This window comes from Oncorhynchus clarkii, chromosome 20 (genome assembly GCF_045791955.1).
Source record: "Oncorhynchus clarkii lewisi isolate Uvic-CL-2024 chromosome 20, UVic_Ocla_1.0, whole genome shotgun sequence".
Taxonomy (NCBI): domain Eukaryota; kingdom Metazoa; phylum Chordata; class Actinopteri; order Salmoniformes; family Salmonidae; genus Oncorhynchus; species Oncorhynchus clarkii.
The window spans coordinates 15,874,823-15,887,896 of record NC_092166.1 but is presented as its reverse complement, the minus strand read 5'-3'; the positions used below and the strand labels follow the sequence as shown (position 1 = coordinate 15,887,896).

Here is a 13,074-nt window from a genome sequence, read left to right as displayed (position 1 = left end):
TTTCTTTAGGAATGTAATGAAGTAAAAGTTGTAAAACATACAACATGGTAAAGTACAGATACTCCAAAAAACGACTTAAGTAGTACTTTAAGGTATATTTAAAATATTTACAAATGTCAAGACAATGAGGGTAATATTAATTTGATATTTTAATAAAATATTCACCTTCTATAGCGGTTTAATAAACTTTCAATAGTGCAAGTTGTTTAATTACAGTACTATTCCAATAGCTAATAATAGTAGGAAAAGTAAACCTTTGCCATGAGGAAGCAAGATGACGGTCTATCAGGAACCACTGAATGACGCAAAGCTTACAAAAGTTCTTTTAAATTACTGGTATGTTCACATTTCCTCAATGCAATGATATTGGTCATAAAGATGTAGCAAGCAATGTGTTCCAACAAGCCTCAAGTAGAATATCAATAGAGAAACAGAGGCACTTCATCAAAAATCATTTTGCTCGTCTTGCTCCTAAACTCCAAACAAACGGACACAAATAACTGAACATTATTAAATCAAGCCATCCAAATGTGATGAAATCTCCTCATACATGGACAGAGGGCTTGTTTACTGAGTTTACTGAGGGCCTAAGGTCAGGAGCGGAGAGAGCCCAGCCAAACTCAACACAATGTTGTGAGAGAACCTAACTAAGCTCAACACACTGCCCCCCTGGACGGCATTTAGACTTTTGGACTGTTTCACATAAAGACAGGGAATGGACTAGAGCAGTGGATGCTGCTGAAGGGAGGGCAGCTCATAACAATGGCTGGAATGGAGTCAATGGAATGGTATCAACCACATACAAACCCCGCGTTTGATGTGTTTGGTACCATTCCATTGACTCAATTCCAGCCACCATGCGCCGTCCTCCCCTCAGCAGCCTTCACTGGACTAGAGCTTCTGTAATAATAAACAGAGACGTATTTAGCACTTCTCTCATCTGAGTGAGAGAGATGTTGAAAACATTGTCTTTCTTTAAAAAAAATAATCTCTCCAATTTTGCTACAATGTGAACATTTCTGAGGACACATTTCTTTCATAAGCGTCTGTGAGAAAAAGACAAAATAGCAAAGAACTGAATCAATTTCCTCTGAGTTTGCTACTACAGACTGGGCAAAGGATATTCAGGGATTTTTGCTATCTTGTATTATCAATCTGGGTTAACGGATCTTTCCAAGAACAGGCTGGCTCAGCTTATACTGATTTGAGTAAAGAACTAAGCATTTAATCTTCGTAATTAATTAAAACACCAATCATTGTATAAAAATACACTTCACTACTACAGTAGACATTCACAGAACTGTACAAATAGCTAAAATATGTATTTAACCTTGTCTTTTGTGTTAACACATTATGGAAGCAGTTGGTTGAGTAAAGGGGGATACCTAGTCAGTCTTACAACTGAACGCATTCAACTGAAATGTGTCTTCTGCATTTAACCCAACCCCTCTGAATCAGAGAGCCTCGGAGGGCTGCCTTAATCAACACTTTTGCACCCGGGGAACAGTGTGTTAACTGCCTTGCTCAGGGGCAGAATGAAATGTTTTACCTTGTCAGCTCTGGGATTCGATCTAGCAACCTTTCGGTTACTGGCCCAACGCTCCCACCCGCTAGGCTACCTGCCGTCCCAATAATATTAATGTTTGCAAAACCCATAAAACAGATGATGGAGAAAAGTAGTTTAGGCCCAATTCCAATGTGTTATTACTGAAACACAATGTGTTATGATACTATTTTGAGCACTAGCTCCTACCGAGCATCCTTCATCATCATCCTCTCTTTTCATCGACTACTGATAAAAACTTTAAATAAATAAACAGGATGCTCATATAAAGTCAAAACTAGCAGACAATCTTGGACCGAGAGCTCAAGTTGTGCACCCCAACCATATCGATTGGACTTCCCTTAAAAAAGAAGGTGAAGGAAGGAATAAGAAATTGGAATTGGACTTCAGAAGGATGCTACGAGTTGTGTGGTTGGTCAGTGAGATGCACTCTGGGATGTGTAGTCTATGGGGAGTCAGGAGCTGTAGGCAGACTGGCTGTCAGGTTCTGGGTCAGAGGTGACCTCATCTACTGCAGGGAAGATGGAAAGCTGGGTGAGGAGTTCCTCAGACTGCAGGATGTGGGAGGTCCACTCCTGACACACCTCTTCCATGGAGGGGCCGCTGCCCCCGTACTCCTGGGGGAGGATGTCTTCGGAGAAAAAATCCCTCAGAGTCTCTTTGAAGGTGCTGCCATGCATGTGGATCTAGGAGTAAGACAGGAGGGCATTGACATGAATTAGTATCACTGCTGTCATGATCAACATTGTTGTAACTATCATCAGAGACATCATCATCATGGGTTATAAGAACCTGCTCTAAACAACATCGAAAGTCGCTAACATCATCTCCATCACTCCCGTTAAATGTATGAAAGAGATGTATCCAGGTGAAAACAAGAGTCAGTGAAAGAACATGAATGATGAAGCATGGCGACTGACCCGCTGTTTGATCTTATCGGGCAGAAATGGGCGGAGCATGGCGAAGACGGGTCTGAAGAATATGGGCTCGTTGATCAGATGGATTCCTCGCACCTTCAGAGGGAACGAGTCCTGAGGGGATGACATTTAAATAGAGGCTTAAAGCTAGACTCAGCTAGATGATGTTGCAACGAGCAGCACCGCAGATATTGAGATGAGCGGGGTGCAACACTTTGCTCTCACACAGTCACACAAAGTATCTGTGCATGTGCACGGGTGTGCTTCCCACTACAACAGAGGAGAAGTTCAGCCTCACACTACAACACTCTTAGTTGTTGCGGATATTGACTAATTACTGTTGTTTGCTTTGTGCATCTACATCATCTTGCTAATTCTACCTTTAGTACAGTATTATTACAGACTTACAGTATAGCTATATTCTGTAAGAGTAACACATGAGATTTCTGCAACTCTGGATCCAGAACTAACCGTATCCTTAGACCTTTACAATTACTGATCATGTTATTCTAACACGTATCATACAAAGATTATTTCTCAAACCAGCGGACGGGCCCATTAAAACAGTAGTTGAAAATGAGTGTCCTAATGAACATGACCCAGTTCAACAGAACCTACCGTGAGCACAGAGGAGATCCTTTTGGCCAGGGAGGGGTTGATCTGGAGGGCGTGAGCGAAGCACCATCCCTGCATGTCAAAAATGGCTTTTAGTCCATTCCTCTGAGTCTCCGTCTCCTGGACGATCAGCTCAGATGTGATCAGACTGACACGGAACACCTCGTACACTGTGAAGTCTTTGGGGTTCCACTGGCCTGAGGAGAAAAGCCAACACATCTCAAATGACACCCTATAGATAGCCCTCAAATTCAAACCTTGACCTCGAAGCCAGTTCCACTGCTTTAAAATTTGTTTTATTCCCCTCTAATCAGAGACTGATTTAGACCTGGGACATCAGGTGGGTGATTCCCCTCTAATCAGGGACTGATTTAGACCTGGGACACCAGGTGGGTGATTCCCCTCTAATCAGGGACTGATTTAGACCTGGGACACCAGGTGGGTACAATTCATTATCAGGTAGAACAGAAAACCAGCAGTGCTCCAGACCTCGTATGTTAAGAGTTCAATACCCCTACTATAGAGTAGCCTATATTGAAGAGTATTCCATCTCCTTACATAGCCTTTTACACAGCCATGGGCAGATTATTCCTTTTGATTTATGTTCAAAGCACATTTTAGGTGGTTTTATGCCTTGGTACCGCTTGCCTTGCCTGACACCCAGACCACACCCTATGAGACCATAGAGGTGAGAACTAACCGATCCTATAGATGAGCACTCTGCTGCCGCTGAGGTCCCGGTCCCTCAGCACTCCATGGTAGTTATTCTGGAGGAGTCCCAGGACAGAGGACGGCTGCAGGTTGGCACTGATCTCTGGGCACTCTCTCCTCCAACGCTGGTAATTAAAGAGTAGCTATAGATAGAAAGAGAAAGAAAATAAATATTTTGGGGATTGCAACAGAGGACCCACAGCCAGCTGTCATCCTGTCAAATCATGTCAGGCTGTGTGGACACTTAAGCGCCAAGCTGGTAAATGTTTTCCAAACCTATGTGCACTGACTGACATTTGTAGGCTATGAACAGGATACAGGGCTACAGACATGAACTATGCCACACATTTTGTTGAATGCAGTTAAGACACATACAAACAAGAACTTACAAGTGTTTAAACCATGAATGATACAATATAATTCACTCTCCTATGCCTGCATTGCCTATCCTACAGTGAATGATAATTTTGGAAAGGTCCAAAACGTCCAACTATTGCAAAGCAAAATGTCTTTTTTGACATGGTTTTTGACATTATCCATGCATGTGCTGCAATCTGGTCGTTTAAAACTTCCTCACATAGCGACAACCTGTAGCCTAAATAGTTTATTTTCCCCGTTAGTCCAGTTGGCATGGACCCAACTTTCTTTCAGTGACAAACAGTCTTTGAGTCCAAGTTCTAAACAAGTGCGATAGGCATCGAAACCCAGCTAGCACATAAACGTTCTGAGAACCATGTTTCTTTGAGCTTAGCCTTATGGTTATTTTGCATACAACCTTCCCACAATTTTCTGGAAATGGTGCAGGATAACCAGCTCGCACATAACGTTCTGAGAACTATGTTTCTTAGGTGGGGAATTTCAGTACTTCAGCATGTTTCCTCCAGGTTTCTACCTCATGGTTTTACTTAAAGTAATTCTCAAATTGTTTTCTGAGAACATTAAGAAACAACATTCTTCTTTGAGAATTTCAGTACTTCATTCTGTTCTCAGAACATTTCAAACGTTTTCAGTTTTACCGGTCAAAACACTTACGGCTTCGTAAGTGTTCTGACCAATGGGATACCAAAAACGTACGTTCCCACAACTTCGAAGGAACCAATGTGCTAGCTGGGCAACATGCGGCATAGCCTAAACAGTTTCAATATCTCAATACCTTTAACCCACCGAGATACCAACCTTCAGTGACAGCTCAACATTAAAGTCTCTCGCTCGCAGAAACTTTATTAGAAAACTGTCTGACCAATTCAAGCTTTGCTGCGGGTCGATTATGTCTTTCTGTGCCCTCTGTCTCAGTTCTAATAAATAAGGTTTGACAAAGTTGGAGTCGTCGGGCAAACTATTTAGGTCTCCCTCGTAATCCGTCTCCTCTCCGGACTTCATGTCGGTACTGTATCACATTTCACGCCCATCACATACAAAAGTAAGTTACTCTATTTACACAACGGAGAATGAAGAAACTTCCTTCGGCGCAATCAGAATAGGCTACTGAAATAGTCTCGCTCGTCAACGCGCACGCGGCTCACTTACTCACCTCTGTACAACAAGGCAAATACTTTATGCGACGAAATCAAGGCTGTACAGCTTTTTACTGGTCAGGGGTAAAACTATGTTTTCAAGTACTTGTCGACCTAAAGTCCACTGCCATGATACGTGGCAGTAGGGCAAGACAGTAGAAAAACTAGTCCAGCGACTTGAGCAATGTTTGAGCTATTAGACTAAATACATTTTCCATTGTGCTACAATTCAAACACTCAAATAAGGCAGGCTAGTGTTGTCTATTTGGTCATAAATTTTATTTATTTAACTAGGCAAGTCAGTTACTAGGAACAAATGATTTACATTTATGGCCTATACCGGACGAAACTGGGCAAATTGTGCGCCGCACTATGGGACTCCCAATCACGGCCAGTTGTGATACAGCCTGGAATCGAACCTGGGTATCAGCAGTGACGCCTCAAGCACTGAGATGCAATGCCTTAAACCGCATGCATCACTCCCTAAACGGAATGAAATACTTCCAGTGAAGAATGATCAGGAATAGATTGTAACGCTACAAACTGGCTGTAAAATGTATTTTTTTCTAGACTAAGTGTATCCATTGTTATAAAGTGCTTCAACCTTCTTCCACGAAAGGGCGGTGTCGTATTGACCACATTTGATAGCGGACGTCTAGGCTTGGGCATATTTTTTGGTGCCAAATCAAATGTGTGGCTTGCCCTTGTCTAAACCTGGTGAACAGTATTAAAATATTATAATAGTTCATCGAATTTCTCTTACACCTATTAAAAAGGTTTCAGCCTGCCAAGCATGGGCGAGACACGTTGTCTATTACTTTGAGTAAGCTACAAGAATACATTTCTTTGACACCTCCCTATGCAAAAGAAAACAAAATATATAGCAAAATGTTCTCACCATTAGGCCAGCCATATTCAAACATTATGGAATAGAATGCCCTCTAAAGGTCATACAACAGCGCCACCCGCAGGACAAAGAAATAGTGGAAGAGAATGTATAAAGTGGAAATAAATGGGTACAAGTACAGAAATGTTTAGACTTTTTTTTTTAAACTCAAAAACCATGTAACAGGGACAGGGAGTCAATCCAGGCACCTCAGTTAGCAGAGAATGCCAAATGCATGAGGAGTACTCTAAAGGTAGTAGTTACAGTGACTAGGGTATGATGACAGTACATAGGGCGAGCATATTAAAAAACTGGAACATAAAAACACAACGCTGGCGGGACATATTGGACATGGGCAACAGTCCGTTTCATATAGTTCATACAGGGCCCTTCCTTCACTTGGGGCTTTTCCGTCTTTATAGCGTTCTAGGCAGAAGGGAAACACGGTAACTTTCTAAAGAGCTTTGTTTTGGTCCAGGCTTTTGGTACAGTAGGTTCCACTCTTCTTCCATAGGAGGATCTATTTGAGTGACAGCTCAGTGATCCAATGAGAAGCTACAGGGAGACAGGTCCAGTGCAACTCCACCCTTAGCATTCATAGCTGGAACATACTCCAAGCAAGGTGTTTGGGTGTGTGTACAGGGTATAATTGTAAGCAGGGTGTGTGTAAGCACTTCAGCGAGAGTGTGCAAGCACTTCAGTGAGAGTGTGCATTAATATTTACAAGGCTTTGTATGTGTGTGTGTGGGCCCTCCAGCTCACTCTCTCAAGGGTGAGATGTTACTTTAGGAATGTAACAAAAAGATAGAGATATTCTCTATTTCCCCACTAGGTTCATTGGTTGACCTAGGTGGTACAGTATCCAGACCGGTAGAGACCACAATATTTGAAAAAGTAACAACAGGTGACCATCACAATCTTTTCAAGAGGCGGGGGGACCCAAGGTGCACAGGGTGTTGAATTGTTATTAGTTGTCATTGGGCCCCAGCTTCTGCATTTCTGTTTATTCTGTGTCTACTATGGTTCTTTTTAGCAGCTAAAGTGCATTTCTGGCAAATCATTCAGATGAGGTGACTCTAGTTAAATAGGAACTATTTGATCTACAACACACTGAGGCCCAATGAAAACCAACAGTTTGCCCTGAGGCACTGGGGTCCCTCCTCCCTCTGCTGCAAACATCACTTTATACTTATGACTTATTACAGGGATAATGCATGGCTGTTATTGCTAACCAGCTCCATTCAAGTCTAAGAGCCTCCGAAGTCGGCTCCCTTTGAGCTGGTCATGACATGGTCGACAAGAAAGCTCAAGCATCACAGGGACATATCTGAAATGGCACCCTATTGCCTATATAGTACACTAAGTTCAAAATAAGTGCCCTATATTGAGAATAGGATGTCATTTCGGATGGAGCCACAAATCGAACACCGTGTTGTCTTTATGTGGTTATCTTCTTCATCACATTATTTCAGTTTCCCCAGACATTTAAGCTCCATCAGGCTTTCCACAATCACTATTGTGGTTGACCTCTACACTACAAATGCAGCTTGAACTTCAAGAAGTATGGGCCAAATCCTAACCTGAGATACACCTGGGTTAACTCAAACCTTTGAATATTGTGCATTAATGTCAATGGGAGACGAGTTATCCGGGCATATCAAGTTAGGACTCTGCCCTAAATGATTGCTTATATCTTTACAGGGTTAGTAAATCTACCAGGGCACACAAATGGGGGTTAAAACCCTCAGGTGGCTTTTGGGAGAGGCAGGAATTCTAGGAAATTGTGTTTACTCAGTAAGAGTAGAACATTTAAAGCTTTTGCCTTCATTAGAACTGAGAATATGCATTGAATGCATTCTAATATTAAAGACTCCTTAGGTGAGTCAACACAGACACTTCTCTTCGGGACTAAATGTGAGAACGCACACACATCGTGTTTGTTGGCTGGAATTACTAACAGAATGATACATTCAACAAATGACCCAAAGTGAGAAGTGTTAAAGCTAGGAACGAATAAAAACTATTGAATGGATGGAATGACTTAGATTTCTACTACAGAGGAATATAATGATGTTTTATCATTTCATTCAACTGAAAATATTAATTTCAGTTATCTAGTAAAAAATAAAAAAAGACGCTAGACACACCCAGGAAGTGGACATCAGAATGAACAGGATGGGTGGATCAGAATGGAGATGATTGGTTGGTGAAGAGGCCAATCCCTGCACACCCCCAGACACCGGACTCCTAACTGGCATTGGGTGTGCTGCCCTGAGATCTAATGGAATGGACCGGACCAGGAACAACACAGGGCCAATAAAGATGGCTAAACTGAAGTTGACAACAGAGATCTGCGTTATGCTGTATGGGGACACAAGGCTGCGAAGCAACGCAGATAGAACTCAGATGTCTAGAATGGAAGGTTAAAAAGTGAGTAGGGCTCTGATTTTCTCCTGACCTGACAACTCATGTCACATGACCAAGAAAAAGTGAGGGCTGTTAATAGTGAAATATCTTCTATAGATTCTATTTATATCTGCTGTGCTATGTGACTTACGGAGGCGTTGTGCCGTGGAAGCACAGTCCAGCTCTCAATGGAATGTTGCAGATATTTGGCTAGCTCTGAGAAGAGCAAGCGATATAACGACAGTAGAAAATCCTGCCATTCTCACAGCTTACTGAGAGATTGCATTAGCTCACACTGGTATCTAAAAAGACAAAAGACTAGATTTGGCATGAAAGTAAACATAATGTTATAGTTAACCCAGATTGGAAGGTTCTGAAGACAGGGAAGGGGGTGGCTTGTTTTGAGAGAATTGTCTACATCGGAGCCTCCTGAGGGTTTTTGAACATACAAAGTCATTTTATAGGATGAGATGCCCAAAAAACATTGGTCTCTGATCAGACTTATATTCAGGCCGACCCACTTAACCATTAGAATGAATCCCAATCCCCAACAGGTCCTGGAACAGTTCTTATGGGCAACGTCAGGCAGAGACTTTAGAAGCCATTTCAAATCAGAAACACCCATTTTGTTTTTAATTTAAAATAATTCACTCCCAAAATGTTTTAGGCATCTCTCCCCTCGCATAAATAACAATTAAATGTACATTCAACAAAATAAAATAAGAACCAAGGTATTCGTGGAAGAACTTATAGCACATGGAAAGAACAGCCACATTAATATAGTCATCTTCATGTTCATCAAAACATGGAATGAGGAAGTCAAAGAACCAGACTGGTCAGACACTCCTCTGCAATCACTGTTCAGAGTCCAACGCTCTCAGTCTTTTTTTTATATTCGATCATTTCTGATTAGCCATCTTGAAATCAAAAGTTAGTCCACCCGTTTGTTCTTCCTGATATCTACATCAACATGTACAGTCTTGTTGTTTCGTCTCTTTCCCATGAATCTGAAAAATAACGGGTGACGTCAACTCAGTCCTAAATGATCCATGAATGTAACAAAAATAACGTTTCTTAAAAGTAGCTGTTCCAAGGTGTGTGTAATATTTTGTTCCTCTACCTACTCCTATATTCATGTCTTTGTACTCCCTCTCTCTCTCTGTGTGTGTGTGTGTATTTATGTCAATACATGTAAGGTGCAGATAGGCAGCTCTGTGATGGACTGATTGGAGAAGCTGACGAGGGGGCAGGTCAATCAAACGATCGATCGACTGATTGATGGGGGAGGAAGGGGGTCAGGGGGCGTGCCCCTAGGAGGGGCGTGGTCCTTTAAAGAGGTTCTGAACCCATGCTATGGATGCAATGGGTCTGGCCTGATGTCAGGTGTCCTCGTCAGTGTCCTCGATGAGAACTTTGGTGTCTCGGGTCTTGGTCCTGAGAGGGAGAGAGAGAAAGTTTAGTAGAGGGCAACACAGCCATAAGTTTTATATAAGGTGTGTACGTTATTACCGTACTGGGAAGCAAGGCGAGGCCGTCTTAGAGACATGCTGTAGCTTTGTGTGGGTGTGTATGCATGCCAATGTGTGTATGTAGCTCTTCTATAACCGTACTGGGAAGCAAGGCGAGGCCGTCTTAGGGACATGCTGTAGGAGCGTTTCCAGTTCTTCTTGCCCAGGCGGTTCCGGACTCCGTCCTCCTGGTCCATCATCTGCTCCAGCAGCGTCTGGTCGTCAGCGTTCAGTGGAGCCACTGAGATGTCCCTCACGGCTCGGAACTCGCCACAGTTATTCAGGTGTTCGTTCTCCAGACGGAAGAAGTTCCAGACAAAACGCCTGCAGTGGAGAGGGGGAGGAAGAGAATAGCAAGTGAAATATTGTTGAGGTGTTTCAATGTTCGTATGGGAAGAAAGAATTATGCATGAAAATGTTTGCCTTTTAAAATCTTCAGGAAAGAGCTCTACCTAAAGGTCAACACAATAGTAGTCAGCCCTGAAATGTCCATTTACAGGAAATAAGATATTGGCATAGAAAAAGGGTGTTTGAGAGACAGCTGGTAGGGAGAAATAAAGTGAAAGGAAGAGAGAATGCAAAGAAAATATAGAACACAAGAGACAGAGAGAGAACGACAAAGCGAGAGAGAACGACAGAGAGAGGAATGCTATTTGGCCCAAAACAGAGAGTACACAGTAGCAGAACACCTGACCACTGTGACTGACCCAAGATTAAGGAAATCTTTGACAATGTACAGACTCAGTGAGCATGGCCTTGCTATTGAGAGGCCGCCATAGGCAGACCTGGCGCTCAAGAGAAGACGGGCTATGTGCACACTGCCCACAAAATAAGGTGGAAACAGATGCACTTCCTAACCAAATGTTTGACCATATTAGAGACACATATTTCCCTCAGATTACACAGACCCACAAAGAATTCCAAAACAAATCCAATTTTGATAAACTCCCATATATATTGGGTGAAATACCACACGAAAAGGGCACCGAGTGAAGAACAAACGTCATTGTAAATACAACCCATATTTGTTTATTTACTTTCCCTTTTTACTTTAACTATTTGCACATCATTATAACACTGTACATAGCCATAATGGCATTTTAAAATGTCTGCTGTTCATTTTTAATTGTTTATTTCACTTGCTTTGGCAATGTAAACATATATTTCCCATGCCAATAATGCCCTTTGAATTTAATTGAGTGGGGGAGGGGGAGGTAGAGCGAGGTAGAGAGATGTAGAGCGAGGTAGAGAGATGTAGAGCGAGGTAGAGAGATATAGAGAGATGTAGTCTGTTCTCACCTGAAGACCTCCAGAGGGGCTAGGATGGTGGCCAGGATGTCTGCAGCGGAGGGTATCCCACTGACTGTGCTCAGGAAGAGGGGTATCGTCCAGGCAAAACGTAGCAACACATCCTCCAGTATGGCACAGTAGTAGTAGGCCTGAACACACACATCAAATAATCACCTACAAACCTTCTGAAATAATAGACCTGAGCACACACACATCAAATAATCACATACAAACCTTCTGAAATAATAGACCTGAGCACACACACATCAAATAATCACATACAAACCTTCTGAAATAATAGACCTGAGCGCACACACATCACATACAAACCTTCTGAAATAATAGGCCTGAAAATATTTTTATGGTGATTTAACTACATTATCAGACACTTCTCTGTTCCTCTTTGAGGCAGAGGCTTTCCCCAACAATACACACACACACACATTCAAAAGTTTGGGGTCACGTAGAAATGTCCTTGTTTTTGAAATACATTTTTTGTCCATTAAAATAACATAACATTTATCAGAAATAGTGTAGACATTGTTAATGTCGTAAATTACTATTGTAGCTGGAAACGGTTGACTTTTTAGGGAATATCTACAGAGGCCATTATCAGCAACCATCACTCCTGTGTTCTACACTATATTTCTTATCCATTTGATGTTATTCAAATGGGGGAAAAAAATAGCTTTTCTTTCAAAAACAAGGACATTTCTAAGTGACCCCAAACTTTTGAACGGTAGTGTATATATATTGAACAAAAATATAAATGCATGTAAAGTGTTGGTCCCATGTTTCATGAGCTGAAACAAAAGATCCCAGACATTTTCCATTTGCACAAAAAACATTTCTATCAATTTATTTGAAAAAGAATTTGGCAGAATGTCCAACCGGCCTCACAACCACAGACCACGTGTACAGCGGTGTGCTGATGTCAACATTGTGAACAGCATAGCCCATGGTGCGGTGGGGTTATGATATGGGCAGGAAAAAGCTACGGACAACGAACACAATCGCATTTTATTGGTGTCAATTTGAATGCACAGAGATATTGTGATGAGATCCTGAGGCCCATTGTCGTGCCATTCATCTGCTGCCATCACCTCATGTTTCAGAATGATAACGCACGGCCCCATGTCCCAAGGATCTGTACACAATTCCTGGAAGCTGAAAATTTTCCAGTTCTTCCATGACCTGCATACTCACCACATGTCACCCTTTGAGCATGTCTGGGATGCTCTGGATTGACGTGTGTGATAGCATGTTCCAGTTCACGACAATATCCAGCAACTTCGCACAGCCATTGAAGAAGAGTGGAACAATATTCCCCAGACCACAAATCAACAGCCTGATCAACTCTATGCGAAGGAGATGGGTTGTGCTACATGAGTCAAATGGTGGTCAAACCAGATACTGACAGGTTTTCTGATCCAAGCACCTACTTTGTTTTTTTATGTATCTGTGACCAACAGATGCATATCTGTATTCCCAGTCATGTGAAATCCATAGATTGGGGCCTATTCAATTATTTACTTATATATGAACTGTAATTCAGTAAAATCATTGAAATTGTTGCATGTTGCATTTATATTTTTGTTCATAGATGATTAAATCAATATTCAACATTTTGGTTGGGATAGCTTTTTTCCCCAAAGGTGCATAC

The 13,074-nt window shown here is 42.0% G+C and overlaps 2 protein-coding genes across 3 annotated transcripts in view; both read right to left on the bottom strand.

Annotated features, from left to right (window-relative positions):
* Positions 1 to 131: 131 nt before the first annotated feature.
* Positions 132 to 5,395, bottom strand: LOC139376003 (alpha-tocopherol transfer protein-like). Of its 2 annotated transcripts, none has more exons than XM_071118024.1 (5): positions 4,984 to 5,395; positions 3,797 to 3,950; positions 3,100 to 3,293; positions 2,485 to 2,595; positions 132 to 2,250 (listed from the first exon to the last, which is right to left on the bottom strand). In XM_071118024.1, the coding sequence occupies exons 1-5, from the start codon at positions 5,185 to 5,187 to the stop codon at positions 2,020 to 2,022; spliced, it is 894 nt and encodes a 297-aa protein (XP_070974125.1). In that variant the 5' UTR covers positions 5,188 to 5,395; the 3' UTR covers positions 132 to 2,019. The 2 variants fall into 2 exon arrangements, with proteins under 2 accessions (XP_070974125.1, XP_070974124.1); XM_071118023.1 differs by having other exon boundaries at positions 4,972 to 5,343.
* Positions 5,396 to 6,352: 957 nt separating this feature from the next.
* Positions 6,353 to 13,074, bottom strand: part of LOC139376002 (xenotropic and polytropic retrovirus receptor 1 homolog) — a 46,147-nt gene continuing 39,425 nt past the window's right edge. Inside the window, exons 12-14 of the mRNA XM_071118022.1 lie at positions 11,421 to 11,560; positions 10,224 to 10,445; positions 6,353 to 10,047 (exon numbers count right to left, since the gene is read on the bottom strand). Of these exons, the coding sequence (XP_070974123.1) occupies positions 9,993 to 10,047; positions 10,224 to 10,445; positions 11,421 to 11,560 (417 nt within the window). The 3' untranslated portion in view covers positions 6,353 to 9,992. The remainder of the gene's footprint in view (positions 10,048 to 10,223; positions 10,446 to 11,420; positions 11,561 to 13,074) is intronic.